A 27957-nucleotide genomic window follows, 5' to 3' on the forward strand; every position below is an offset into this window, starting at 1 on the left:
CCAAAGGGTCCAGAGCGAAATTCATCATAAACCTCAGTTGTTGCCTTGAATGGTCTTGAAACCTTGTTCCTTAGGTGGAAAATGGTCTAACTTTGCTTCTTCAAGTGGTTTGAAGTTTGAAAAGTGAGTAATCTAGCCTAGAATGAGATTTTCGCTCCTAACCCTTCCAAAGGGTCCAGAGCAAAAATCTTCTTAAAGTTCATTTCCTCCTAAGTTTGACTAAATTTTGATTTGCAGGGCATCTTGAAAGGAAGGTTGGACATCTTGTTGCCTTTGAAATGTTTGAAAGCATTAAAATGTGAAGGATTTTGGACCAAAAAGGAAATTTCGCTCCTGACCATTCCAAAGGGTCCAGAGCGAAATTCCTAAAAACTCTTATTTTTGCATTGAAGGAGGTCAAGTCCTTGATCTTTTATGGCGTGGATGGAAGTGAGATAGCTTGTCTTTGCCTCTTGGGATTGTTTTGAAAGGGAGTAATGAAGAATTTAGCCTAAATCAAGATTTTCGCTCCTGACCCTTCCAAAGGGTCCAGAGCGAAAATCTTCCTAAGATGCATTTCTTTCCTTGTTTTACTAAAATTTGGTGTCCAAGGCATGATGAGAAGGAGAATGAACATGATCTAGCCTTTGAGAGTGTTTGGTAAAGTTGAAAATGAAGGATTTTAGCCAGGAAAGGAAATTTCGCTCCTGACCCTTCGAAAGGGTCCAGAGCGAAATTCCTTACAAGCCTACCTTTTTGACCTTTCTTGGGCTTAAAACCTTGTTTCTAGGGCGATGAAGGATGAAATTCTACCTTGCAAAGAAGTTTCAAGTTGAAAGAATGATGATTTTTGGTCAAGAATGAGATTTTCGCTCCTGGCCCTTCCAAAGGGTCCAGAGCGAATTTTCTCAAAACCTTTCTTTGCTATCAATTTTTTTGCTAGATCAAGTGTGGGATAAGGTAAAATCAAGGAGAAGTTGCCCCTGAGAGTGACTTTAAGCTGCTAGAAACCATGAAAGATGAAGTAATTGAGCCTAAAATAGAATTTCGCTCCTGACCCTTCCAAAGGGTCCAGAGCGAAAATCCTAAAAACCATCTTTTCTTCCCAAATTTGAGCAAAGTTAAACATGGACAAGGGTGCGAGAAGTCATTTGGATTGCCTTAGAGTGGATTTTGGTCGCCAAGATTGCAAATTTTGAAGCCAAATGAGAATTTCGCTCCTGACCCTTCCAAAGGGTCTAGAGCGAAATTCCTAGAATCACCCTTTTTTCCTTGCAAATCAAGTCAAGTTTTTGGTTTTTATACCCTGGAGAGGAGTGAGGTAAGGTGTTCTAAGTCTTGGAGGTGATTTGAAGTTGAAAGGATGGCGAAATAGCCCTAAAACAAGATTTTCGCTCTTGACCCTTCCAAAGGGTCCAGAGCGAAAATCCCAAAATCTACCTATTCCTTTCAAATTTATGCTAAGCTATGCCTAGACCAAGGTAAAAGATGCCCTTGAGATTGCTCTTGAGTTGATGGTTGTCTCCAAAAATGATGATTTTAGGCCAGAGGAGGAAAATCACTCCTAACCCTTCCAAAGGGTCCAGGGCGAAAATCCTTCAATCACCTATTTTGCCTTGCAAAATCATGTCAAACTTGGGTTGGATGTGAGAGGAGAAGTGTTTTCTAGCCTTTTGAGGTGAATTCAACTTGATGATGGAAGAATAAGCCTAAATTAAGAAATTCGCTCCTGACCCTTCCAAAGGGTCCATAGCGAATTTTCTCTAAATCACCTTTTTTCCCAATTTTGTGCCAAGCCAAGTGCTGACTAGGGCGAGTTTTGATGGGAGAGGTCCTCAGGAATGACTTTGACTTAGCAATGATTATCAAATTTGAAGGAATTGAGCCAAAAAGTGATTTTCACTCCTGACCCTTCCAAAGGGTCCAGAGCGAAAATCTTAAAACCAACTATTTTCCTTGCAAGTCTAGTCAAACGTTAGGTTTTCATGGCTTGGATGGGTGCGAGGAGACATGTTCTTGCCTTTTAAAGTTAATTGGTGTTGAAAAATGATGGAAATTAGCCCAAACCAAGGATTTCGCTCCTGACCCTTCCAAAGGGTCTAGAGCGAAATTCTTAAAACCTCCATTTTTGCCTCAAATTTACATCAAGCTTGGTGTTGGTTCTGAATGAGGACATTCCTTGGGCATGTATCTAAGCAAGTATGATCACAAGGTGAGAAGAATTTGAGCCAGGAATGCAAAATTCGCTCCTGACCCTTCCAAAGGGTCTAGGGCGAAATTCCTATAGGGCCTATCCCTGGAAATACTCTTGAACAACTTAATTTTGATGTCTTCTTGTTGATGATTTAAGGTATAAAATGCTATGTTGAAATGAATTTATTATGTGTCCTTAATCATCTTTTTGTTTGTCTTGCAGTTAAAAGGGGACCAGGGCAAGACAAGGACCACCTTCTCTAGCCCAGCATCATCAAGGACGGCCTTCTCCGATCTAGCATCATCAGGGACGACCAGCATTCGAAGGAAAGGTACACCATCCATCCTGCACATCGAAGAGAAAGGAAGTTAAAGCAAGGGTTCGTTGAAGAAGTAGACAGTTTCAGAAGAGTTAATTAAAGCTAGCTTCTCAACAACATCAAATTGAATATCTACCAAGTTACAAGTGTCAAACAAGGTGGCATCCCAGTCATCACTCCTCTAGTCGGATTGGTCCACCTCAGCGTGTCCAGATTCAATGTACCTGGCTCATCAAAATGGCACAAACTTCGATGTACCTACATTGGTTATCCATTGGTCGAATATTCCAGAGAAGACATGCGTCCAAATAATGCAATTATTTCATTGGCCAGAATTGAGTTTGTTATAACAAACCCTAATTAGGGTTTTCATTGTAAAATCTCGGCCATCGATCTCAATTTGATCTGAGCCATTGAATTGTATTGAGGGCGCTATATAAGTCCTGGCTCCTCATTTGTAAAGGCTAATAGTTAGTCAGGAGTTAGAAGGTGAATAGTTAGAAATAGTGAATAAGTCAGTTAATAGTATAGCAATTAGAGTAGAATAGCAAGAGAAGGCAAAGATTGTTGCCAAGATGTTGTTGTAAAAGACTTGTAAAACTTCATTGAAGAAATGGTGAAATCTATGGGTCGATTCAACAATTTGCATGGTCTTTATACTTCTCAGGTTTGATTTCATGTTATTAGATGAGTGGAAGAAATGTGTTTGATTGATGGTGAAATTTGTATATCCATACTACTAGCAGTTTGTTGATTGCAGACTTGCCTTGTGTAGTCAACTGGAATCATTCAGCTTAAGCTTAACTTCAATTGTCGCTTCTTCACTGATATGCATCAACTTGATGGTGTCTATGCTTATAGCGATGATCTGAACATCATAAAGCTTTCCTCCGAAGATCGCACTAACCTTGTGGAGATGGTCCTGGGATGTCAAAACAAGACTTAGTTAGAATTTCACCAAAGGTTATTCATTGCTCCTACATTCTTAGTGTCAGAATTAGATCCTTTCCTCACCCTCATCCTTTTTCTTTTTTTTTCAAAATCTAGGCCAGTGAAATCTTGTGATTCCAGCAAATCAGACGTTCAGGTCATCGAGTGTAAGTCCCCTTGTGATTCCAACAAAATCACATCATACCACAAAGAGCTTATCCACGAGTAGAGAACCTACATAACAGAACCTTGGAGTTGCCTCGATTGATCCTTTGGCGAGCTCTTCAGCAGTCGGGAAACTTTGCTCAAGAGAGAATAAGGTACCTTTTAGGTATTTCATTCTGTGTTCGCATGTGCATGAAAAAAACATCAACAGGTACTAGCAATTACAAGATTACAGAGCAAGGCAGTGTAACTTGATCCCCGTACGGAGAAGGAAAGACTCTGCAAAGCAAAGGCTGATGTGGAACGGGCGATGGAAGAAGAACGAAGAGCCTCACATAACGCCGCTAGTACCCCACTTCGGTTAGAGTCCGAAAAAACTATAATCAAACAGATGTTGCAGGCCACTGTACTAGTACTAGTATCTGACCTTTTGCAGACGATGCCACAATTGAAAATGGCCCTCACAAATGTAGTCGGTAATAATATCATCAGCTAGAAATGTAGCCAGCCGGCAACAAAATCACCTAGCATGTCCACCATGGACCCCATGTCGACAGTAGAACCACCTGGCACGTCTGCCACAGACCCCATGCTACTCACCGTGAGTATTGGTCGGAAGCCAGCCGTAGTAGAAATGGAGATAATGGGATGGAAGTTGACAAACACCATCGTCGACGACGGCTCTGGGGTGAATGTATTGTCGGAGGAGACATGGAGGGGTCTGGGCAAATGAACTCTTTGGCCACCAACATTTCACCTTGTTGGTGCGGACCAGCATGATATCAAGCCCTTGGGAACACTCATGGCACAAAAGGTTGTAGTCGGCACCCAACATTTCTTCCTCGATTTCGTCGTCATCCCATTGGAAAAGAAGGCCTACGACGCTCTCCTCGAGAGGGGTTGGTTGATCGTGGCGAGGGAAAATCATAACTGGAAGAAAAATACACTCTCCATTGAGAGTGAAGGTCATAAGTATGTAATTGACCAGAGAAATCAGGTGGTAAGCGAGGAACTCGGATCATCTGATTCAGACTTGGATGACTCATGATTTTGAATGGGGTTCACAAGATGGAAGGGGAAAGCTGGAACCCAACGATGAAGGGGTATTGGAGCTGGAAGGATGCTCAGAGGATGAAATTAGCTCTCTGAATGGGGTCTTCCATTGGCAAATGGAAAACTACGAGATGTTCCACCCCGAGTGCCACATGTTGTAGATTTGTGAGAACGAGGAGTCAGGCGAAGGTACCGAGAGTGCAACCTTTCCTCTGGAGTACGGGGAGTATCGAGATGGTGTAGCCCGGGTGGATGATACATTGGCTCATCGGTTTGAATGAGACAAGGGCATCAAGTACAAAGAGTCCAATGTGAAGAAGGTTAACCTAGGGAGTGACGACAATTTGAAGGTGATCCTCGCAGGGGATGACTGGAATCCTGTACTAAAAGCAGCAGCCTTCAAAATATTCCTGGAGTACAAAGACATATTTGCATGGACGTACAAGGACTTGAAGGGGGTACCTTTAGAGTTGTGCGTGCATCGAATACCCCTCCTACCTGGCGCCCAGCCTGCACAGAGAGGACTATACAGAATGAACAAAACCTATGTCGCAAAGGTAAATGAAGAAATTGGAGGCTTGCATTATCTTTAAAGTTGAAACCAGTGATTGGGTCTCACCTATTGTCATTTCCCTGAAGGAGGCGAATCAGATTAGAATATGTGTGGATTTCTAGTGTCTAAATGCAGTAACCATCAAGGATCCCTTCCCAATCCCATTCACGGATAGTATCCTGGAGGAGGTGGTGGGCCATGAGATGTATTCATTTCTGGACGGGTTTTCCGGTTATAATTAGATTAGCATCGCAGATGAGGACAAATTGAAAACCACCTTCGTAGTGGAAGACGGAGTATATGCGTACAACCGGATGCCCTTCAGTCTATGTAATGCTCCAGCCACCTTCCAACAAATCATATTGCACATTTTTGATAAGATGTCTGTCGGGAATTTTAAAGCATTCCACAATGACTAGTCTATCTACAATGAACAAGAAACCCACCTGAAGGCACTCAGAGAATGCATGGAGAGGTGTCGGCGGGTTGCCCTCAATCCGAATAAGTGCCGGTTTATGGTACCACAACGCAAGCTACTGGGCCATATTGTGTGCAAGGAAGGGTTGAAAATGGATCCAGGCAAGGTAGGGGTTATTGTGAACATGGAAAGTCCGTTGGACGTGACGGGAGTGAAATCCTTTCTAGGATATTTCGGCTATTATTGAAGGTTTATTAAAAGCTTTGCACAAGTTTCTTGCCCTCTGGACAAACTAACAAGGAAGGGCAAACCATTCGTGTGGGGAACGAAGCAGGAAGAGGCGTTTAAAGAACTAAAATCCAGACTGGTGAGTGCACCAATCCTGGCATATCCAAACTGGGACAAAGAGATCCACGTTCACCTGGACGCCTCCAACTATGCCATCAGTGCCACCTTGGCACAAGTAAGCGTACAGGGACTGGATCATCCCATCTTCTTTGCCGACCGACTACTCTCCAAGGCCGAACAAAACTACAACACAACAAGGAGGGAGGCACTTGGAATGGTGTACTCTGTACAAAATGTTTTATGTTTGTGCATCAGCTTCAACTATCAATATTTTGAATTTCAATATGTAATGATAAATCTAATATGAAATATGTAGTGAGTTTTGAACTCTTTGACTCTTCGACACAATGAGATTTGACATTTTGATTTGTGTATTTAAAGTTAATGTTAAACTTTACCCTTTGTAATGTCCCCTACTAGGTTTAGCCCTGATTTAACCATAATTAATCTATTTCCATATTCTTATGACTTAAACTAGATTGATTAGGAAGTAAATCTATCTTAACCATGAACCAAATTAGGGATATTTCATAGTTCAATCAGATTATCAATTATAAAATTGTTCATCCCCTATACTAGGGTGCCTCAACACAGGATCGAACTGCGGACCTTCAGTTTACAAATGTAGATTTACTAGGGTTCATCCCCTATGGCCTCCATTATTTAATCATATTTATATTGCATTTGACAATTTATTACTATTTTCCATTCCATAATCCATGTTTACATACTCCTAATTTAACATGTATTCTCTAACATATATTCAGAAAATATCCACTATCCAATATTCATATTTATCTATTAACGTAGATTCCTAATTATGCATTGAGATGTATTTATTAACATTTAAGAACCCTTCATTACATATGTGATAAAATGTTCATTCCTTATATTTATCAACATATGTATTATAATATTCATTAATATACGTATTAAAATATTCATTATTAATACTCATTAATATTCATTTATTAATATACGTATTAAAATATTCATTATTAATATTTAATATACGTATTAAAATATCCATGATTAATACTCATTAATATTCATTCATTAATATACATATTAAAATATCCATTATTAATATTCATTAATATATATATTAAAATATTAACTATATCTATTTACGTATATATTTGTGACATCCCTTACCTGTCTGCACCCGCAGTAGTGGCTCCCAATCTGCAGTTCCATGTTGCTGTTCTCAGTTTTCCTTATACCTCTTTAATATCTGTGTATACTCCTCTTTTCTGTCAGCTCAGCATATATATCTGAATTATATATTTCTTTATTACTTATCACTTGTATTCTTTTATTTCACTCACTCTCACGTCTCACATCACATTTTTCACATTCTACACATACCCACAATTCTCATTTCTCAATTCTGAAAGATTCTTCCATATGCCGCGTATTCTTTTCACACAACACCCCCCCCTTTCAACAAACATATACATATATTTATATCATGTCTCAATGGAAAGCACGATTCATCATGTCCTTACGTGAAAGATCACGTACTCCTCCTATTTGAACCGATTTTGGCTATAATTCAAAATTATGGTGACACGTCATATACTAACACTGCTTTGATTAATACATTTGTTTATTTATGTCTTCAAATCGATTTTTCATAGACCGATTATTTAACTTGTCCACTTTTAACAATTATCGGTCAACTTATTGACCCGATACATGTAAACCCAGATTATTAACATTGATGCATTTATTATAAATATAAACTGTTTTATTATCAGCATCGATAATTAATCTATTCTTCATAAACTCTTCGATAGTCTTGTGGTATGTACTATTGTCTGTTCCTATATTCACTGTTCTTTCAGAGATAGACGTCTGTTGTATATAAATGGTTTGCTGAGTATTGTATTCTTTCATAGTCGCTTCCATAAGTGACATTGCCAGCAAGGAAATATATGTCCTGAATCTCACCATGATATATTAATCGACCATTGGATATAGTCGATCACTATATTAGTTTATTCTTTCATTATACGCTGTTGTTAAGGTTATATTTGTTTATACATAAGAGTTGTCCTCTGTAATGAATCTTTTCAAACTGACAGTAATGAATTTTTGTATAATAATTTTCAATATTAATTTGTGAATAATAATAATAATATTTAGTAATTAAATATTAATAGATATTAGTAATAATATTTAATAATTAAATATTAATAATTTCAAATAATCATTTGTTGATTGTATTAGTTTATAATAATAATTGTTTCATTTAGATTATAAATAACGATCAAGGAGGGGACATGACACCCTTGTTCGTTTTCAAAGTCCTATTTCAGGATATTTTTTGGAAATTATTAAATTATATTAAAGAAAAAATTTGATGTCTCCAAGTACCCCCATCCTATTTTTTGAAAATTAGTCATACCAGTACCAATACCAGTCTCCGGAGTCTCCAAGTACCCCCATCTCTTGGTGACCTTGATTTTAACTAATTAGAATAAACTCATATCACAACAAAAGTGAGACAAGAAAACCCTAAATGCATTAGTGAAGCTGGCCACTTGAAATATTAAAATGCTTAAAATCTCTCCACTACAGTAACACACAAGTGGTTTAAAAATAACAAGATAACTAAGCACCACAAACAAAAGAAGGATGGAAAATTACTATTTTATAGAGGTGAAAAGGAGTTATGAACATAAGTCCAAGCCTTTATATTTGGCAACTTGCATTAGGTATTCCTGTGTCATTTTCCTCATGACAACGAGCGTGCACACGTGTCTAAAGAAAATAATTTACACTCCAATATTCTTTCTGAGTAATATTAAGATGCCTAAGAAATTAATTTCACTTAAATATTGCTAGTAAGGATTACTGAGACATCTAGAAAGGAGTTACACTTCAGGAATCTTTGCTTAGAAACAAAATGGTGTAGGATAATCTATATTAATAAAGTACATAATAATAATAGTCTTAGCCACCTCACTAAGGACAAAATCTCTTTTAATGTAAGAAAAGTTTATACACAAAAGAAAAAAAGGTTGAGTTGGAGTTTCCTATATATTAAATTTTAAAAAATCTAGCTTACGGGTCTAGGACTAAATAACTAGAATTCTAATGGCCAAGGGAATATTAATTCTGGTAGGATTAATGTTTCTGTTTTGCAATTTTACTCTTTAGGGAGGCAAATAGGGTGCAAAAGTGGCTAGAATAGTTTTCTTGGTCTTGTCATGTTTATGCATCATATGTCATTCTGGGTAGCACTTTTTAGGGTCTAATTGGTTTTGTAAAGAGGGCCTCTTTGATCATTTAATTGGTCTTTTGGTCATTCTATGACTTTTTTAATTGTGAAAAGGTTTGTTTTTCCTAATTAGTTGAAATATCCCCTGCTGTTATAGGACTAAAAATGCAAGGAATATTGTCAAACACTTAGCTGGCAGCCTGCTGTTCTAAGTCTCAGTTTGTATAACCTGTGTGTTATGCGGTTTGCTAGGCAGCTGGATAACTTTCGTGTTATGCTGTTTGACTGTTATAGCTCAAGGAATATTAGCAAACAATTCACATACATTCTTTAAGCATGCTGGACTGAGTTATCAGTCTGATAACTTGGTGTGTTATTAATAGGTAATGCAATTACAAATGGTTTGCTATGATATCTAACTGCAATAATAACTCTTTGGGTTCTTAACAATGCATAGAGATGAATTTTCAATGTCAAACATGCACCTACAGCCAAGTGGTATTTTGACAAACATTTGGCACGCATACTAATATGAAATAGACGGATGATCATGTAGAGACCTGCATCTTAATCTCCTTTATTATATGCAAACATTGATTACAATTGGACAAGTAGATACTAGGTCTCTTGTTTGCATTCAATGGTGTTTTCAGAATAATGGCATTACATCAGCAACATATATATATCATTATTCAACACAAATTCATATAGAACCTGGTAAAAGATGGCGCCCTACACTGGAAATGAAGAAACAAGCAAAATCTGAATGTAATTCCTCTTGAACCCCAAATCGAATTCCTTCCTAAATCGCCCTTGTTTCAGATTGCTTCAGACTGTAATCAACTTATAACAGCTATAACTGATGCTCTGATTTCTGACTGATTTGATGTTGCCAAAGGAAGGTTGAAGTATAGCGAATATGTAGGGAATGTCACCACAATTTTTGAAGGCTCGACATATGAATTCGTTCCACTAGAAGCTGGCCGCCCAATACCCTAAGTTGCAGGTGTAGTAATAAATAAATGCAGTCCTTCTACTCCTCCAATGGATGACAGAAATGTTTGCCAAGGTCAGCCAATTTGTTTGAACAAGTACCCATAAAATTCTAAGCAATCAGTAATAAGTAATGAGTATAAATGTGGGAATTACTGGGTCTGATCACCCCTTTTTCAGATCTGATAATGTCTCCAAGATATGCCTTCAAACACCCTGGAAATGCTCCCAAATGGATCGCTTATCTCCTCAAAGAAGTGCAGATTCAAACACATCAAATGCAACCTAATCTGAAGCATTCTTCCCATGCATACTCCATGAATGCTGCTGTAAAAACTCAGTAAGCTCAAATGAGATGACTGAAGTATCACCTCCTCAATGCAACCCCTTGAGAGATCTTTCACTCCCTCAATTATGCTATCTATGGGAGTTTTCGTTCCTAAAGACAATATACTGCAGACACCTCTCGGTTCCACAAAACCCAATCAATATCCAAATCAATAACCAAGCTGCTTTGAAGCTCAACTAGATCTCCCTTTATACTTTTTCCAGCTCATCTCTAGAAGCTTCTAGAAATAATATTAAAATAATATTATTTCATTTAAGTGACTATGATTTAATTTTTTAATTAAGTCACTTTATTAAATTAATAAAATATAAAGTCATCTTTTAATTTTTAATTTATTTGATAACTTTATAAATAATTAACTTAATATTATTAATTAAAATAAATAATTAAGCTATCCATGAAAAATAATAATAATTTGGACAACTTAACTAATTAAATTAATTAATTATTCTCTCTCCAAAAATGGGGACATTACATTAGTGCCAATAGTTTTCTTATTTTATGTTTATTGGAGACCATTTTTTCTCTAAAATAGTCTATTGTTTTTCTGTATTATCTCATACCTGAATTTTGAGTCATGTGTTGTGCTGTCCATGTTGGAGACTAATTTTTATTTATATGCCTGTTAATTACATGAAAAGTTATATGCTTGTTTAGGACAATGATTGTTTTTAGAGGTGGGTCATTTTTTCGGATTCCATTACTTGCCACAAACATCTTTTTTCATGTTTGTCATTTTGTTATATTCATATGTACTGACAGGCACATCATTGGGATTCCTTCTACAAGTTTTATCGCAACACCACAGATAACAAGTAAGATCCTGTTATTACCTAGAGTTGTGGTTCCTGTGTTAGACATGTTGCATGTATCATTCCTCTCAATAATTCTTTCAAGAGTCAAAAGTTAAAGAAAATGGTATCCGTTACATTTATATCGGTCACTTTACCTCTCTTTCACCCAATGAACAAAGGGAAATATCTTCACCGGGAAAGTATATAAGTATTTCTTTCATTTGAATTTCCTTTACAAATTCAATTAAAAGGAAGAATGATAACAATATACTGTCAAATATGTTTTATGGTTGAAATGCATTCACTAGTAAGACAGGTTCTAGCTCTTGTGATTAAATTTTTTCTTTTGCTCAAAGACATGGGGACATTGACTTTAGTATTTGGAGAACACTTGGGTAGAGATAAATTAATTTGGTGTTCACGAATTACCAAAAGTAGGTTAGTGGGATTTAAATAGTGCATTTAGTTGTGATAGAAGGATAATAGGGTAAGGGTACTGTAGATTAAGCAGAAAAGAAGTACACAGCACTAAATTTATATAAACATAGTCATAATATGACTACCTTTAATTGCTCTCTCCAACTGGTTGTGTTGTATCCTATAAAAGATTGTATAGCTGAAAATAAATAGTCTTCATAAATTGCATGCTGTAATTTAGAGCAAAAAATGATATAGATTTCCACTAGATTCTCTTAAGTGGTAGGAAACATTAAATTTATCTTTCAAGGCTTAAAAGACCTTTTGCCAATTCCATTGTGCTCAAAAATTTCAAAGAGTTGATAGTTATGAGTATATAAATATTTCATAGTAACATGGTTTTAATATCAAATATATGCCTTACTGAAAAAGCACATAACATGTCAGAATAATGTTTTAAGAGTTTTCATATTACTTGGTCAAACTACATTAGATGGTGCTTGTTAGGTGGGGTTGATGGTTAATGCGGATGAACCTCTTGGGTGATGTATTTGAAATATGAATAGGCATGTTTGTCACACTCTTATCATAAATTTAACACCCCATTTTTAGAATGTCAACACATAATTACATGAATTTGGAGTGCATTTAATCTTTTATTAATTACATGCATTGGGAGAGACAGCTAATGTTAGAGGTCAAACTTACAGCAATGCATAGACCTAAGAACAATATCTATTTTGGATTCAAAAGTTACAAAATTGTTACATTAGTTTGTCATTGCTGTCAAAACTGAACACAAAACTAAATCAGTAAGCAAATGATGATATGCTGAAGATAGTTTTGTACAGAATGAAGACAGGAGCGCGTGATGGTTGTTTAGTCTTCTGGATATGCACAAAACACTCTCAATCTGCACATAGTCATGCCTGGGATTTGCAAAGTGGTTGGATATGCACAGCATGCTTTTAGTCTGCATGCAGTTATGCCTTGGATCTTTATAGTGGGTGTTTTTGCTCTGCACACAAATTCAGAAGATGGCAAACTTAAATATAAGGTTTGTTCTTTTTATTTTTTAAAAGAAAAGAGAGATCAGAGATTTCGATTGGTTCTTGGTTTTGATATTACTATTAATACCTTCAGTTATATAGTCTGATGCTTCTTGTATCTGATCAGGCAGAGATATAAAGTTTGCAGTGACAGTATTCCTAAAAACAACAAGATACATATCGTTCATATCACAAGTGTTTTTCGGTTGTGTTGAAGGCAAATCTTATCAAAACGTTATTGTCAAAGAATAATAAAGAAGCTTTATAACCACCATCTTTAATGGGTTTTGGTTAAGCATAAGTAATTCAATTGTGATTAAGCATCAGCAGTTCGGTGGTGATTATGACTAAGCCATTCAGTTGTAATTATTGTCTCTTCACAATTCGATAAAAGCCAAAAGGAAATTGATTTGGGAGAAACTAATTCTAGTTGTTAGTTGGCAGTTATCAACTAACCACTAACCAATTAAAACTGTTACCAAAGCAGTTAACAGTTCGAACTGAAGCATACCTCTTTCTTGTGGGATAGAATATCTATTTATACATGTTGTGACCATTTCACACATCGCCCCATTGAAATGGGGACCCCCTCTTTTTGCTCGGTTTTGCCTGTTTCTCTCTCTACTTTTAGGGTTTTGGGTTAGTGAGTCAGTCGTCTGGACTGGGGTTAAGCCTTAGGGTTTCCGTTTTGATGTTTTCAAGCCAGAATCCAGTCCAAATTTTGAGGATTATTGAGCTTCCTCTCGTAAGATGCAATTTTGAGGTAAGGTGAATTGTCAAGGGGTCAAGTAAGTCTGTCTAGGTTCAGTCGGAATTTTGAATGCAAGTCCGAATTTTTGCCTAAGTGTTGATGATGGAATTTTGAAATTTTGTTTGAGTGATTTTGGCCAAATTTTGGAAATTTTTGATAATTGATCCCAGGCATTGGAAATAACCTAATTTTAGCTTGTGAAGTAACTGAGGTCCTAAAAACCTGATATTTTGGCCTGTGGAAGCAAAATCGCTCCTGTCCCTCAGTCAGGGACCAGGGCGAAAATGATATTCTATGCATCCTGGTTATTAATTTATTTCATTTGTCTTGTGCAGGGTCGCCAGGAGATGCAGTTGAACGCGAATTGGAGGTTTTGAAGATTTTTAATCTCAAAATTGGCAAGTTTTTTAAAGTTTAAGGTCAAATCGCTCCTGTCCTTCAGTCAAGGACCAGGGCGAAATGACTCACTTAGACCATTTTGACCTCATTTGGATCAAATTGAAGCGTCAAGGGCGTAATGGAAGGTGAAATCAACATGATAGAGTGCCAGGATTGAGTCGTTTGCAATAAAAAGTTGAACTTTTGCCCTCAAGGACAAAAAAATCGCTCCTGTCCCTCACTAAAGGACCGGAGCTTGAAATCCAAAATTGCCTTGTCCTTGAAAGATTTGAACGATTTCGCAATTTGAAAATAACAAGAGAGGTACATTTTATTCATTGAATATAATTTGATTGCACCTCGAAGGAGAGAATTGGCCCTAGAAGCAAAATCGCTCCTATCCCTCAGCCAGGGACCAGGGCGAATTTTAATGGTAGCTCCCGTCCCTCTCTCAGGGACCAGAGCGATTCTTCCACAAGACAAGTTTTTGGCGAAAGTGAAATGAGTTTTTAAGTTTGAGGCAAGTGAAAGGAGGCATAACGAATCTATTGAAGATCATTTAGAGTTTGCAAGACACCAAATGAAGCCCATATTTGCCAAGTTTGCTCCTGTCCCTCTCCAAGGGACCAGAGCGATTTCTTCTCAAAACAAATTTCCCACCAAGTTCAAGCAAGGCCCACGTTAAAGATAAGTGAAGGGGAGCGTAACGAGCCCATTGAAGACAAATTTGAAAGTTGGCAAAGCACGAATGAGCCTATAAATGAAAGTTCGCTCCTGTCCCTCAGTCAGGGACCAGGGCGAAATCAAGGTTATCTAATATTCCCCTCCAAGTTTAAGTTGCTCCAGGCCAAGATATAAGGTGGCAATGATGTTTGGAACGCCTCGAAGAGAAACCAAGTTGCAAGGACCGCGAAAAGTGATGGAAATGGTCAAGTTCACTCCTGTCCCTCACCAAGGGACCAGAGCGAAATGTCTAAGTATGCCTAATTTTGAGATGCCACTTCCATTTCAAACGTTCAAAAGGGAGTAAGGAACACCATTTTATACTTCGAAGGCAATTGCAAGTCGATATGATCAAGGATTAGCACAATGAACAAAAAATCGCTCCTGTCCTTCAGTCAAGGACCAGGGCGATATTCATGAAATCAATCTTTTTCTTCCTAGACCACGCCAAGGCAAAGTTTCACAAGATCGAATATGTCTTTGGAAGGATGATGGACAAGGAACCAAACGTCAAAAGGTGATCAACTTGAGCAAAGATGCAAAATCGCTCCTGTCCTTCAGTCAAGGACCAGGGCGATATTCATTAAACTAGTCATTTCCTTCAAAAAACAATAGCAAGGCGAAGTCATGCAAGGTCCGAAATGTCATTAGAAAGGTGATGAACAAGGAGTTAATGTTAAAAGTTGACAATTTGGAGCTAAAATACAAAGTTCGCTCCTGTCCCTCACCAAGGGACCAGGGCGAAAATCACTCAAATATCAAATTTGCCTTGCAAAGAACAAATTAAATATGCATAGAATGAATGGATGAAGTTATTTCTTGCCTTGTGACGTAAGTTGGCAACCAAAATGATCAAAGATCAAGGAGAAAAGTAAAGTTCGCTCCTGTCCCTCACCAAGGGACCAGGGCGAAAATGGTTTGAGAGACATTCATTCAAAAGATTGAATCGATCAAGCTCAAGGTTCCCAATTAAGATGCCAATTTGGACGTAAGGGAAGTGACTTTGAACGTAAAAGGCGTGAAAATCAAGATCAAAATACTAAAGCGCTCCTGTCCCTCTCCAAGGGACCAGAGCGATAAGGTTAATATCCATTATTCTCCCATGTTTTGGCGCCAACATCATTTTCAAATCGCATTAAATGCTAAATTTCGATAAACCTTGATATTTTTTAATTAAAATTTGCATTTAATGGGTGCGCACAAGGCATTTAATTAATTAATTTTGCCTTTTAAAAATCGAAATAATTAATTACAAGGCATTTAATTAATTAATTAATTATTAATAAATAAAATTGGAGCGCTTGGGTTTTATTTTCTATATTTTGTAAAAGTCGGCCTCCTCTTTTTATTTAAAATTTATTTATTTTCAAAAGTCAGCCTATGGGGATTGAAGAGGTAAGCGCCTATAAAAGGAGGTGTGATATCTCATTTTAAATCATCATTTTATCATCCTTTCATATGCGATTTGGAAGACAAGGAGAAGTGCGAAATTCCATCCAAGGAGGAGTGCGAATTTTATTGCAAGTGAAGCGAATTTGTCCTCAAGGTGGTGAAATTAACTAAGGAGGCGCCTTTGCCAGAGGAGGATCACGTTGAAAACTTCAAACTTCGATTTTGCCTAGGCGAATTTCCTAATTTTGCATCTTTTTAGAGTTAGCTCTCAAGTGAGGTATGGCGAAGTCTTCCCTTGTCTTGAATTTTGAATCTTGATCGTCATATCTTAAATTTGAATTTTGAAATTTTGAATTTCCTGTAGCTCAATCGAATTTAGGAAATGATAACTCAAAGACTTATCATGAAGTTTCCTAAATTCAATCTCTAATCTAATCTATGAAGTTTCCTAAATTCAATCTCTAATCTAATCTATGTTTATACATTGCAAAATCTATTACTTATTATGAAATGTTGTGTAGGTGTTACGATGGCGACCCCGAACGCTGGAGCATCCACCAGTCGTCCAGCTCTCATGAAGGAAGCTCAGAAGAACGAAGAATTGGAGACCAAGATCGTGTCGAAGTGGAGCAACATTGGAGATACCAACTTGGGCAACTTCAGTGTGAAGAAGTTTCGAGAGGTCCCCTACATTGGCAAGCCATCACCTGTCGCAAGAAGAATAATTGAAAGTGGCATTATCAAGGCGGCCGGCTTCCCTCCAGCAATCCAGTGCCATGAGTTGATGATCGAGTGTGCTCGCCATTATGATCCACAGTCCAGATCGATAGTTTCCAAGGAAGGTGACACTTTTGCTTATCTTTCAGAGGAAGCTATCAGAGAAGCTCTTCACTTGCCAGAACATAAAGATATGATTTATAAAAGCATAGAAGGAGCCAGGTCCATGTACGAAGATGATCCAGACACTTGCTTAAGCATCATCAACAAGAATTGGTTACTCAAGAGTCGTCCTCGCCTGAGCAAGATTCCGAATACACCACATAGGATCGACTTCCAGGAGGAGTACAGAGATTTGATAACACTACTCAACCGAGTCACAGGAGCCCCTCAAGCCTTCTATTTTGAGAAGTGGATGTTCTACTTCATCCAAGTGATAGTTCAGGGAAAAGGAACAATCCATTGGGCTAGAATGATTAGCCATTGCTTGGACGTACAGTTAAGGAGATTGAAGGCTACTAAGTCTTTCCACATGAGTTCATACATCATATATGCCTTGATCAGGAGCTTTGAATATGCAGGACTACCTCACAGAGGAGTGATTGGAAGAGGACCCGGCGAGGTCAGAGTTTGTGATTCTTATGTTCACTTGCATCATCCGCCAGGGAGTAACTACAAGTTAGTCAATGATACATTCACGATGAACATCACCAGGATATTGCAAGGCGGGATTCACAACCGATTATCTCAGGACGCACAAGAGCTGGTGAAGAGGTACGGTGCATGGTTTATCCAATTCCAGAAATTTACATATATTAGAGTTCATGGATGTCCTTCACCCCCCTATATGTTGCCGAGATATCCGACAGACAGAATAGTGTTACTTGAGGTAACAAGACAGTTGGCAGCTTATGTGAAAGCATTCAGACACAGACATGGAAATGGAGTTCCTGTGCCTATCATATTGGGCAATTCAGTTGAGGTATGTCCTAATGCTCTAGCCATGGATGATGCAGAGAAGGAGTTAGCTTTATATTCATTTTCATTCTTTGCCTTGAGAGAGAGCTTTGATCCATATGGGTATATAGAGGAGATGGTCGGAAGAAAATATAAACATGAACCTCAGGTAGAAGACTTTGTGATGAATCTCTTGGATGACCTTGAAGTGAAAAGAAAGATGCATTCTAGATTGCATTTAGACTTCATCAGGAAATGCAAGATTTACAGAGTGGCCGACCAAGCTCAGGACAGTGGCAGACATCTCCAATCATCTTATGATCGAGAAAGCAAATCAGTGAGGCTAGATTGGAATGAACCCGAGGTTGTGGATCTAGATGCCTTGATGGCTCCAGTCTTGTCTTGTACTCGCAGATGGGTTGATGTGCAGCATCAGAAGTTGAGAGAGCAAGGTATATCTATGACTTTCACTTTGGAAGAGAAACCAGTTGAAGGAGGAGCAAGTGTAAGTGAGGGTAATCCTAATCCCAGAAATACAAGCGAAGGTAACCTTCGAAGTGTAAGTGAGGGCAATCCCCATCCAAGAGGCTCGAAAAGGAAAGAGAGACCTGAGAAAAGAGAATCTTCCAAAAAGAAGCAAGAGGCCAACCGAGATCGTTCATCTGGCACATCTTCTCGACCTGAGAAGAGGACACTTGAGATAGAGGAGTCTATGGAATCAATGGTACAGAACGATAAAGAAGGACAGGCACCTCGAAGGTCACCAAGTGGGTCTCTCCAAGCTAATGAGCTACATGAAGATAAGGAAGATAATGAAGTAACGTCTCCTCTCAGGGAAGAAGAAACATTGCCCAATGAGATACAGGTTAGAGAAACAAGATCGGCCATCCCAGATTGGTTAAAGGAAAGACTTACGAGGGTGATTGTGATCGAAGACGAGGACAGTGTGATTGATTTAGAGAGCCTTGTTGGAGATTCTCAAAAGATGACAGAGAAGAGGAAAGCTACTAAGATGTCCAAGATGATCAGAGATGAGACAGGATCCAGGAAATTGCAGATAGCTACACCGGCAGTGGACAAGTATGAAGGTGAGATACTCCCAGAGGAATATGATGTAGAGACATTTGAGCTTGGTCCACCCACAGCCGAACAGACGTTGGATGATGCCACCGATTCATTTGAGGCACTTAAGGACAAGCTTAGGGAAGAAATGGAAAAGAATAGGAAGCTTGAGCGAGAGGTCAGTGCTTGGAGAGGCTACTTTAGCCATCTCAATCAGCCTTTGAGACGTCAGGATCCAGCAGTATCTCCTACACAGGCACTTCCCCTTGAATCAGTTGGCGAGGCAGAGAGAGTCAGGAGTTTGGTTCAGCTTATGAGCTCATGGATTGACAAATCCCATACAGTTGCTATTGAATTTGCAACAAGGATGATGTAGACCATTCACCGAGCTATTCAGGTTCTTGAGGTCATCCACAACTTGATGATAACTGTAGCTGCTTTTGCTCATACTAAGGATGTTATCATTTCTGTCCTGCAAGTAATCAGACAAACATCAAGGAAGGTTCTAGTGCAAGAAAAGATAATGGATGGAGGACCTCATAGTTTACTTCAGTGGTCGACTTTACTCCAGATGAAGGAAGTTCTCTTCGAGGATATCAGTACCAGATGCAATCTTGTTGAGGAGGTTATCCACCCGATCCAGGACAGAGTGTTTGAGGTACTACATACTATTCTTGGCAGGAGGATCGAAGTTGAGACAAATGTGGATTTGCAGGAATTGGAAGATAGAGTCAAGGTCATCTTTTGCAAAGATGATAATGTTATTACAAATGAGCAACGAGATCAGATGTTTGCCACCATGCTCCTGATTGAGAAGACCAAGGAACTTGAACTTGAATGGGACGCTGCTCTTCTCAAGGCATTTGATCAGGTCATCCACTTAGAAGAACGAATGAAGAATCTTCCTGAGATTCCAATTGCTGAGATCGAAGGAATCGTGTCTAGATTCATTACATATGCTAAAAAGGAGCATTGGAAGGGGAATAAGATTCTAGATGAGAGGTTGTTATAGATGATGTGGCACCTTAATTGTCATTGGTCTATGTCTCCTAGATTTTCGTGCCAAATTTAATATTTGGCTATGCATTTAATGTTGTGCAATAAAAGGGGAACTTTTGTAATAAAACCCTAATTAGGGTTTAGGTGTCATAATCTTGGCCATTGATCTTCTTTTTGATCTGGACCGTTCATTGTAATTGAGGATGCTATACATACCCTCATTTCTTTTCATTTTGTAACTAGAACTAAAAAACTAGAGATTAGATATCAGCATTAGTGATTAGAGATTAGCAATTTGATAGAAGCAAGTATTTTGTAGCAAGATTGAGCTTTGAAGAAGGAATTTCAAACAATTGTTGTTCATGATGGCTTTGAGATCAATAAAATATTGAAGTTATGGTGTTTTATTGCAATTCTTGTGGTTATCTTCATGGTTGTTCGTTTTCTTGAATCATTCTCAATCAAAGTAGTGTTTTAATTTGAAGGACAAAGTGTTGGACTTGATTGTCGGTGAGATTCACTTTCCAAACCACTAGCTTCTTGCTGATTGTAGGAACGCCTTGCGTGGTCAACTGGATCAACTTGAATCACTTAAACTTTCAATCATTGTTGTATCTTGGATATGTGCCTTCGTGGTAGTGTCTATGATCCTTGATGAATTGAAAAATCATTTGTTACCTTAGAAGATCGCATCAATTTCAATTGAGTTGTTATTTTATGGCAATATTGAAGTTGGTAGAATCTCGCCAAGTCTCGTCCACATTGAGTCATTCTTAGGATTAGATTAGACTAGATCCCTTGCAAGCCCTACTCTTTTGATCTTTTTTTTTTTTTTTTTGAGAGCTTGTTAGTATTAGGAAACCCTGTTCCTGCAGTTCGGATTTGGCGTAAGACCCCTTGATGAAACAGCAATCACAACGACCACTGGTGCTTATCCACACGTAGAGACCCTACTTAAAAGAACATTGAAGTCACCCTAACTGATCCTTCTTGCGATATCTTCAGCAGTTAGAGATTTTATTCAAGAGAGGATAAGGTACCCTTGGGTATTTTATTCTGTGTATGATTGTGTACAAAATACACGTCAACAATACGGTACCTTGGTCAGATAAAGGATAGTTGCTGGTGTGCTGTAGTATTCTTCTTAAAAGAAAGAAATAACTTAAATATTTATCGTACATCTGAAATCATAGATTCATGTTATGAGTAGTGAAGGATACAAGTATTTTGGAGAGAATCCTATGAATATTGCAGATGGGAGAATCGGATCATGAATTGTCCACATTTGTGATTCATATTTCATGCTTCTCTTCTCAGGTATAATCTTTTCTACAGTCTGGCATACTGTCACTTCATTTTCAGATAAAGGTTCAAATTCAGTCTCTACATTATCTCAGAACAGATTGAAGTGTTGTGAAATTTGATAGTATTGAGGAAGCATTGCAGGTTTCAGACAGAAGTACTTTTGTAGATTGACAATTTGCTGGATAATATTGTACAAAGTTTTGTGTATCAGTTGTGTAACATCACTTTATTGAAGAATTGTAGGCATTCAGATTCTAAATATTTTACATATCTATGCCTCTAAAATTTGATGATTATTAAAGTTGAAATCAGTGGTATTGTACATTTATCCTTCAGATAAAGATGACTTTTGTAAAACCTTGAGTTGTTGCTCAAAGGGTTTGGATTGAAAGTGTTGGTGCACTTATTGACAAGGGTTTGGAGACTCCTTAGGGTTGGCGCCCTTAAAACATTGTAATTGGAGTATTATTTGTGAGGCCAGAGTAGGACAGTAGATCCTAGCAGCATTTCTCACTGTGGTTTTCCCACATTGGGTTTCCACGTAAAATCTTGTGCGTTGTGCTCTTGCTGTCATATTTGTTTTGCTTCAGTTGTTGCAACTTTCAAATCTTTCAGTTTTCAGATTAAAGTTGTTTAAAAAGTTTAAAATTTAGTACTACTGATTCATCCCCTCCCTCAGTAGTACTTTTGTGTTCTACAAAAATGTCTCTTAATTTGGACAAGAAAACTAGAATATTAAATTATTGAAGTAAAATATTGAAAGGGTTTTTGGAAAATGTTGGGGAATGATAAGTTTCACATTGTAAGCCTTGATTCTATTCCAGTGGGCTCTTGGGTACATTGTAGTAGAGGTAGTGGTAGAATTTAAGATATTGCATTTCATCGCTACTTGCTGCCATGGTGGCATCTTGGGGAATGCACTGTGTGTAACCATATGATAGCTCTATGTTACCTCCATGTTCTCTAGTATCAGAGTAGGTTCCTCCAAAGAAGCTTGACCACTTGAGGTGATCCGAGATGGCAACTTACAAGAAGGATAGTTTGAGATTTGATGGTACTAACTACTCTCTTTGGAAGAATTGTATGGAGTGTTATTTGAGATGCATTGGAGAATCTAACTGCTTTACACTAATGATTACTAACTACTTTACTATCGTATGGAAGAATCGTATGGAGTGTTATTTGAGATATGATGGTACTTACTACTTTACACTAATGATTACTAATGAATAAGTGGAAGTAGCATATTGTTGACCACTTAATAAGTGGAAGTTTTGTGAATGCACTTTGTTGAATTAGCGTGAAGTGCTTGTGCTTGATATATTGTTTACTCCATTGAATAAGCTTGAAGTGTCTTTCCTTTCAGTTATTGCATAACACTCCATTGAAGAAGTGAGACTAGCTGACTTGTCGCTTAGTGTGTTTTCCTTTCAAGTCGATGCATTCTAGTTATAGAGTATGGTCCTTTACATTGTATGCTCTCACCTTGCCCATTTCGGGAATTGGGTGATCAAAAAGTGATAAAAAATAAGGGTTCCTCTTAAATACATACTCCACAATCTCAAAGAAAGCGAATCACAAATTCCCCATATATGATAGTGCAGCTAAGAAGGTTTCTAATTGGCAATTGTAGAAGATCTTTCTAATAACCAATAGAGAATGATGGGGAATTATAGTAGCTCAAGAAGCATGGATTTTATCACATTGTCTACTATGAAGGGTATTGTTGGTTTGTGGATGGGATGTTATGAGATTGGGGTTATGAGGAAGGGATAAATGACATCCACAATAGATATCCTAAGCTGCCAATGGGAGATTTTATCAAAGGGTTTACTCACATAGGGGAATGGATACATCATGGGTACAACAATCTTGCTAAATTGCTAATCAACAAAGGGAAGCTTTTGTCAAATTTTACTTATGTGGGATTTATGCGAACAAGCACTAGGTTGAGCTAAGGTTTGAAATTGGAGATTCGGTCTCTCTCCGATTACAATCATCCCTAAAGAAGAGCGATGCTGAGAAGTTGAAGCCTCGATTCTACGGGCCTTACAAGGTAATCAAGCGAATAGGAGAAGTGGTGTACGAATTAGAGCTTCCAGAGAGCAACAAAATACATAATGTATTCCATGTGTGATGCCTGAAAAGGGCTCTAGGACAAGAAGTTACCGCCCCACCCAAACTTCCACCCTTGGACGAAGAAGGCAAGTTGGTTTTGGTTCCCAATGAGGTTATAGACATAAGAGAGAAGTTGAGAAGTAGAATTGTGATGTTCCCATCCTAGTCAGGGCTTTAGAGTTGATGAGTTAGCTTATTTCCTGGACCCTTGTAGGCCAACAGGGTATGGACAAAGGGTCATGGAGACAGTGGATGGAGGATGATGTTCTTCAGTTCAATGTTGGGTTCAATTTAGGCTTCGTTTGAGTAGTTTCTGACTTCGTTTGAGGGATTTGCTATATATAGCATTTTGGCTATTTATTGATGGGAAGTTGGCTATTTTTAGACAAGCCCCTGGTCACATGGGTTTTGTGAGCTTTATCTCTAGCTTTTGATGGTTCATCTTTTGGAGTCATATTGAGAGAGATCTTAATTTTTCAGTGAATTACAGGTTATATTTAATTAATGGCATTTATTATAAAGTCACATTGACTTTTTAATAAAATATTTCACTTAAAATAATTTTTTTGGCTTATTTACTTTCTCTATAGTTGGGCGCCCATATTGAAAAGTGTTTTAACACTTATTAGATTTTTATAACCCTAAAAGCAACCATAATTGCAAATCGTGGGTTTTTGCATAAAGCCGCCCCTTTTGAGAAATCAATTTCATTAATTGTTGAATACTTGATATCTCATTCCTCTCTGGGTTTTGGAGCTTGAGGGTTTCAGACTGGATTCTTCATTGGAGAACGTCCATTCTTCAGTGCATGGTAATGGTGAGACTGTGAAAGATCAGTTGAATTGTTGCAGCTGTGGTTGACTTCATTCAGAAGTCAAATTGGTGATTATTGCAGGCAGATCTAACTTCTTCAAGCAGATCGGTGATAGTATTTAATTCTTTGTTGTGTTGTTTCTTTGTGAGTTGGGCATCTCTTTCCCAAGACTCACAATTTGCTCATTTTGGCACCATCTTTCATGCAGTTTGGGCGTCTAGTTTCTTAATAAGAGCAATTCTGAAGTGTTTCCTGAATAAAAAAATCAGAACTTTGTAAGTTGCTGATTGAATCTTTTTTATTCAATAAATTGGCTAAGGACCTACGGGTATGCTTCTAAATTCACCAATTTATTGTTTCAGCTGATTAATTTCATGTATTCTATCAATATGTGTTGAAAATTAAAGAAACCCTTTCTGCAACTTTTGTCTATTTCTGAAAGACCATCTATAATAATAAAAAAAACACAAAAAGAATAATAAATTACAGCAGGTTGAAGAATTGAACCAGCAAGGGTTCATCACAAGAATCATCAAAGAGTATATTGTGTGATGTTTTCATACATCGCCCCATTTTAAATGGGGACCCCCACTTTTTGCTTGATAGCTTAGGTGTTTTAGGTTAGGTCTTTTGCGAGCTTGGCGATATTCGCAGTTGTTAACCTTTGCTAGTGAGAGGAGGTGTGAGTTGCTTAGTTGCTATGTTTTCATATTGTCAATGTTTCTAACATTGTTGGGTTGTTGAAGTTGTCAAGTTGCTAGGGGTGTAGGATGCATTAGGAGTTGATTGCACATGGAGTGGTATATTTTCTTGTAGTTCTGTCAGGAATTGCAATCACAATGCCTAGGGTCCTGAATTGCAAGTTTGCCTAATGCAAGACCTAGAGGGGTAAAAATGTAAAATTTTGTCTAAGGGATCAACCCCCTCATTTCATGTATAAAGTTGTGCAAGGTCAAAGGGGGCAAAATTGTGTATTGGTATCAAGCTTGCTTTCATGTGCAAGGGTGCCTCATGAACCCGCTCTAGTTTCATTAAGTGCAATGACCCCTTTATGGCCACTCCTCACTTGTGCATTCAAGGCTATTTTGTGCAAAATGTACCCTACCTTAGGTATCTGTAGTTGGCCACCTCAAGTGCGCTCTATCTTCAATATACCAACTTAATGCAAAGCAATTCCTTATTTGCGCTCTAATTCAATGTTTTTGCACCTTGACTCATGGAACTCACCATTCATTTTGAGAAAATCTTGCACTAACCAATACTTTGTGGTGATTTCGCATGGCTAAAATTGTTAATGACCTCTCCATTTACCCCAATAGTGCAACACACTTAAAATTTGTGAGCAAAAGGAGGATGATTGATTTGAAGTTTTCTTGTAAAATTGATTGAAAATGTTGCAATTTTGAAAATTGTTGCTCAACTTGCTAATTCCACCAAGAAATTATTGTTGAAAATGTTGTAATTTTCGTTGAAATTGTGCAAGTGATCCCTTTAAACCTGCTCCAAGGATAGGGCACACTTTACGCAAACCTACCCCTAAATCCGGCCAATGCAAACATCACCTCAATATGCACTCATAATTTTATGCATCCACCTAGTTCAAACGCTCCTCCCTTTGTTTGTGCATACATGCATCTTATATCCTCTCACCAATTTGTGTAGGGCTGGGGTTCAAATGTGCTTTTAGGGGTAAATGATGGAATATTTGTGCACAATTACTTACTAATTCTGCTCAGGCTGTGCAGGTCAGCCCCTCACATGCGCTCAAACTTTTTTTATTTGTGCAGACCTACCCTAGGAATGCACTCTTCTTTAGTGCAGGGGCAGCCTCCAAACCTGCTCTAGAAGGAAATTATGCAGATCCACATCAAATATGCACTCAAAGGTGGTAAAAGGGCAGATCAAACATCACAACTCCAACAGGAAGCAATGTGGATCAGTCCTTGAAGTTATTAAGAACCAGAAGTCAGACCTCAATCAGATAGAAATTTAGACTTAACATGAGGATCAGACCTGGAAAACATAGAAAATTAGTCCTTAGAGGCTGAAACTGAGACCTAATCTTAATGTGCAGGGCAGAACAATCACTAATCTAATTTGAAATGATGTTTGGAGGATGGTACTCACCTTATATTTATAGGCAGAACAACTTTATTTTTGATGCATGGGTTTTAGCCTACATTTTATTGTAATCTTGCATTTTCTTTGAGGTTTTTATCCACTTTTATTTTTTATGCAGGTATGAAAGGCAAAGGAGAGGATTACACTTGCAATGAGAGAGGCTTTAACATTCACATTTTGTGTAATCAGGCCCATTGGATGTGCTCAAGTGTTAACTTAGTGCATTGCAACCCATCATGTGCACCTATCTTCCTTGTGCAAGCACATAGTCAATATGCGCACTCTAGCATTGTGCATATGCCTACCTCACATGCACCTACCCATGATCAAGGCATGGAGCAAGGGAAACACAAGGCAATGAATCAAGACATTCAAAGGCTAGCATTGTAACATGAGGAGCACAATACATTCAAAGCTTTCATTGCATCATGGCAACATGAGGAAGTCAAGAATTCAAGGAGTAAAAGAGAGATCACGCTTACACATGCAAGGAGATCAATATTGCAATATAGAGGGACAACGTTAAGTATTCAAGGGGATTATCACAACATCAAGCAGATCAACATCAAGATGAAGGACTTAAGCAAGGATACAACCATTACATGGTGATAGTTTTGCAATATCAAGGTATTCAAGGCATAGCAATGAAATGAGAATATTTTGCAAATATCTTGAACTTCCTTTGAAAATCCAAGATTCGAAGCCAATACAGGGTGCTGTGTAAAGTCAAGTACATCAAGCATAGGCATCACAAAGTCAAAATAAATAATCATCAAGGTGGAAATGCAAAATATCACAGGGAATTCCAAACATTATGAGGGAGTTCAATCATATCAAGGACATTTTCCACATTCGAGAATTCCGCTAAGGCATTTAAGGTGCAATACCTCATAAGCTTGAGGTTCCTAAGCAAGAGGATGAGCTTGTACAAGGTGATCAAGCATGGACATTATATCTTTTAGGAGAAAACTACAAGGAGGTGGATTCCCGAAATTCTCAAGATAGAGGATTGAAATGAAAACATGATCAAGGAAGCAAATAGTCTCAAAATAGTTAAGCAAAGTTAGATGCTTGACTACTAAGATGGCACAATCTGGGAACATGCCCCCATCATCTTCATCACATTGAGCAACTAGATTACGTTGAGTAGTAAGAGATATTGCTCAACCACAAACACCTCGTGATGATTTACATGGTGTAGCTGAGGTGGCATCCTAGTCATCATTTAATCAATTAGATTATCTCACATCAACTTGTCCAAGTTCGTTGAACTTGACTCATCCAAAGGTGGAGCAAGTGACACATGGCAATTCATCAAATATTGTTTCACATACCTAATCTCATTTCTTATTGGTTCGAATTGAAGGAAGGACATGTGCCCATCAAGATGTAATTATTTCATTGGTCGAATGGAGTTAGTTCTAACTAACCCTAATTAGGGTTTTATCTTGGAATCTCGGCCATTGACCTTGAATCAATTTGAGCCATTGAATTGTAATGAGACCTCTATATAAAGATCAGTCCTCTCCTTTGTAAAGGTTAATAGTGAATAAGGAATAGTTAATAGCGGAAGCGAATAAAAGTAGTAGTAGAGTAGGGGGAAACTTGAAATTGTTGCCAAGACTTGTTAAAGTTAATACATGATTTTCATTGAAGCATGGTGGATTTCTATGTATTGTTTCTACATGTTGCATGGTTTCTTGTTACTTCTCAAATTTAGATAAAGCTCATTGATTATAATGGAGAAATGCAATGGTATTTGATGGAATTTTGGTTCATATTATTTGTAATTTGCCGATTGTAAGTTGCAGTGTATGGTTAGTCTGAATATCG

At 37.9% G+C, this 27957-nt stretch overlaps 1 protein-coding gene across 3 annotated transcripts in view; it reads left to right on the top strand.

The window, feature by feature from the left end:
- LOC131038920 (uncharacterized) overlaps positions 1-27957 on the top strand; it is a 302639-nt gene that overhangs the window by 235449 nt on the left and 39233 nt on the right. For all 3 annotated transcript variants that reach the window (XM_057971505.2, XM_057971504.2, XM_057971506.2), the window contains exon 9: positions 11290-11342. In XM_057971505.2, the coding sequence (XP_057827488.2) occupies positions 11290-11342 (53 nt within the window). The remainder of the gene's footprint in view (positions 1-11289; positions 11343-27957) is intronic.

This window comes from Cryptomeria japonica, chromosome 3, assembly GCF_030272615.1.
Source record: "Cryptomeria japonica chromosome 3, Sugi_1.0, whole genome shotgun sequence".
Taxonomy (NCBI): domain Eukaryota; kingdom Viridiplantae; phylum Streptophyta; class Pinopsida; order Cupressales; family Cupressaceae; genus Cryptomeria; species Cryptomeria japonica.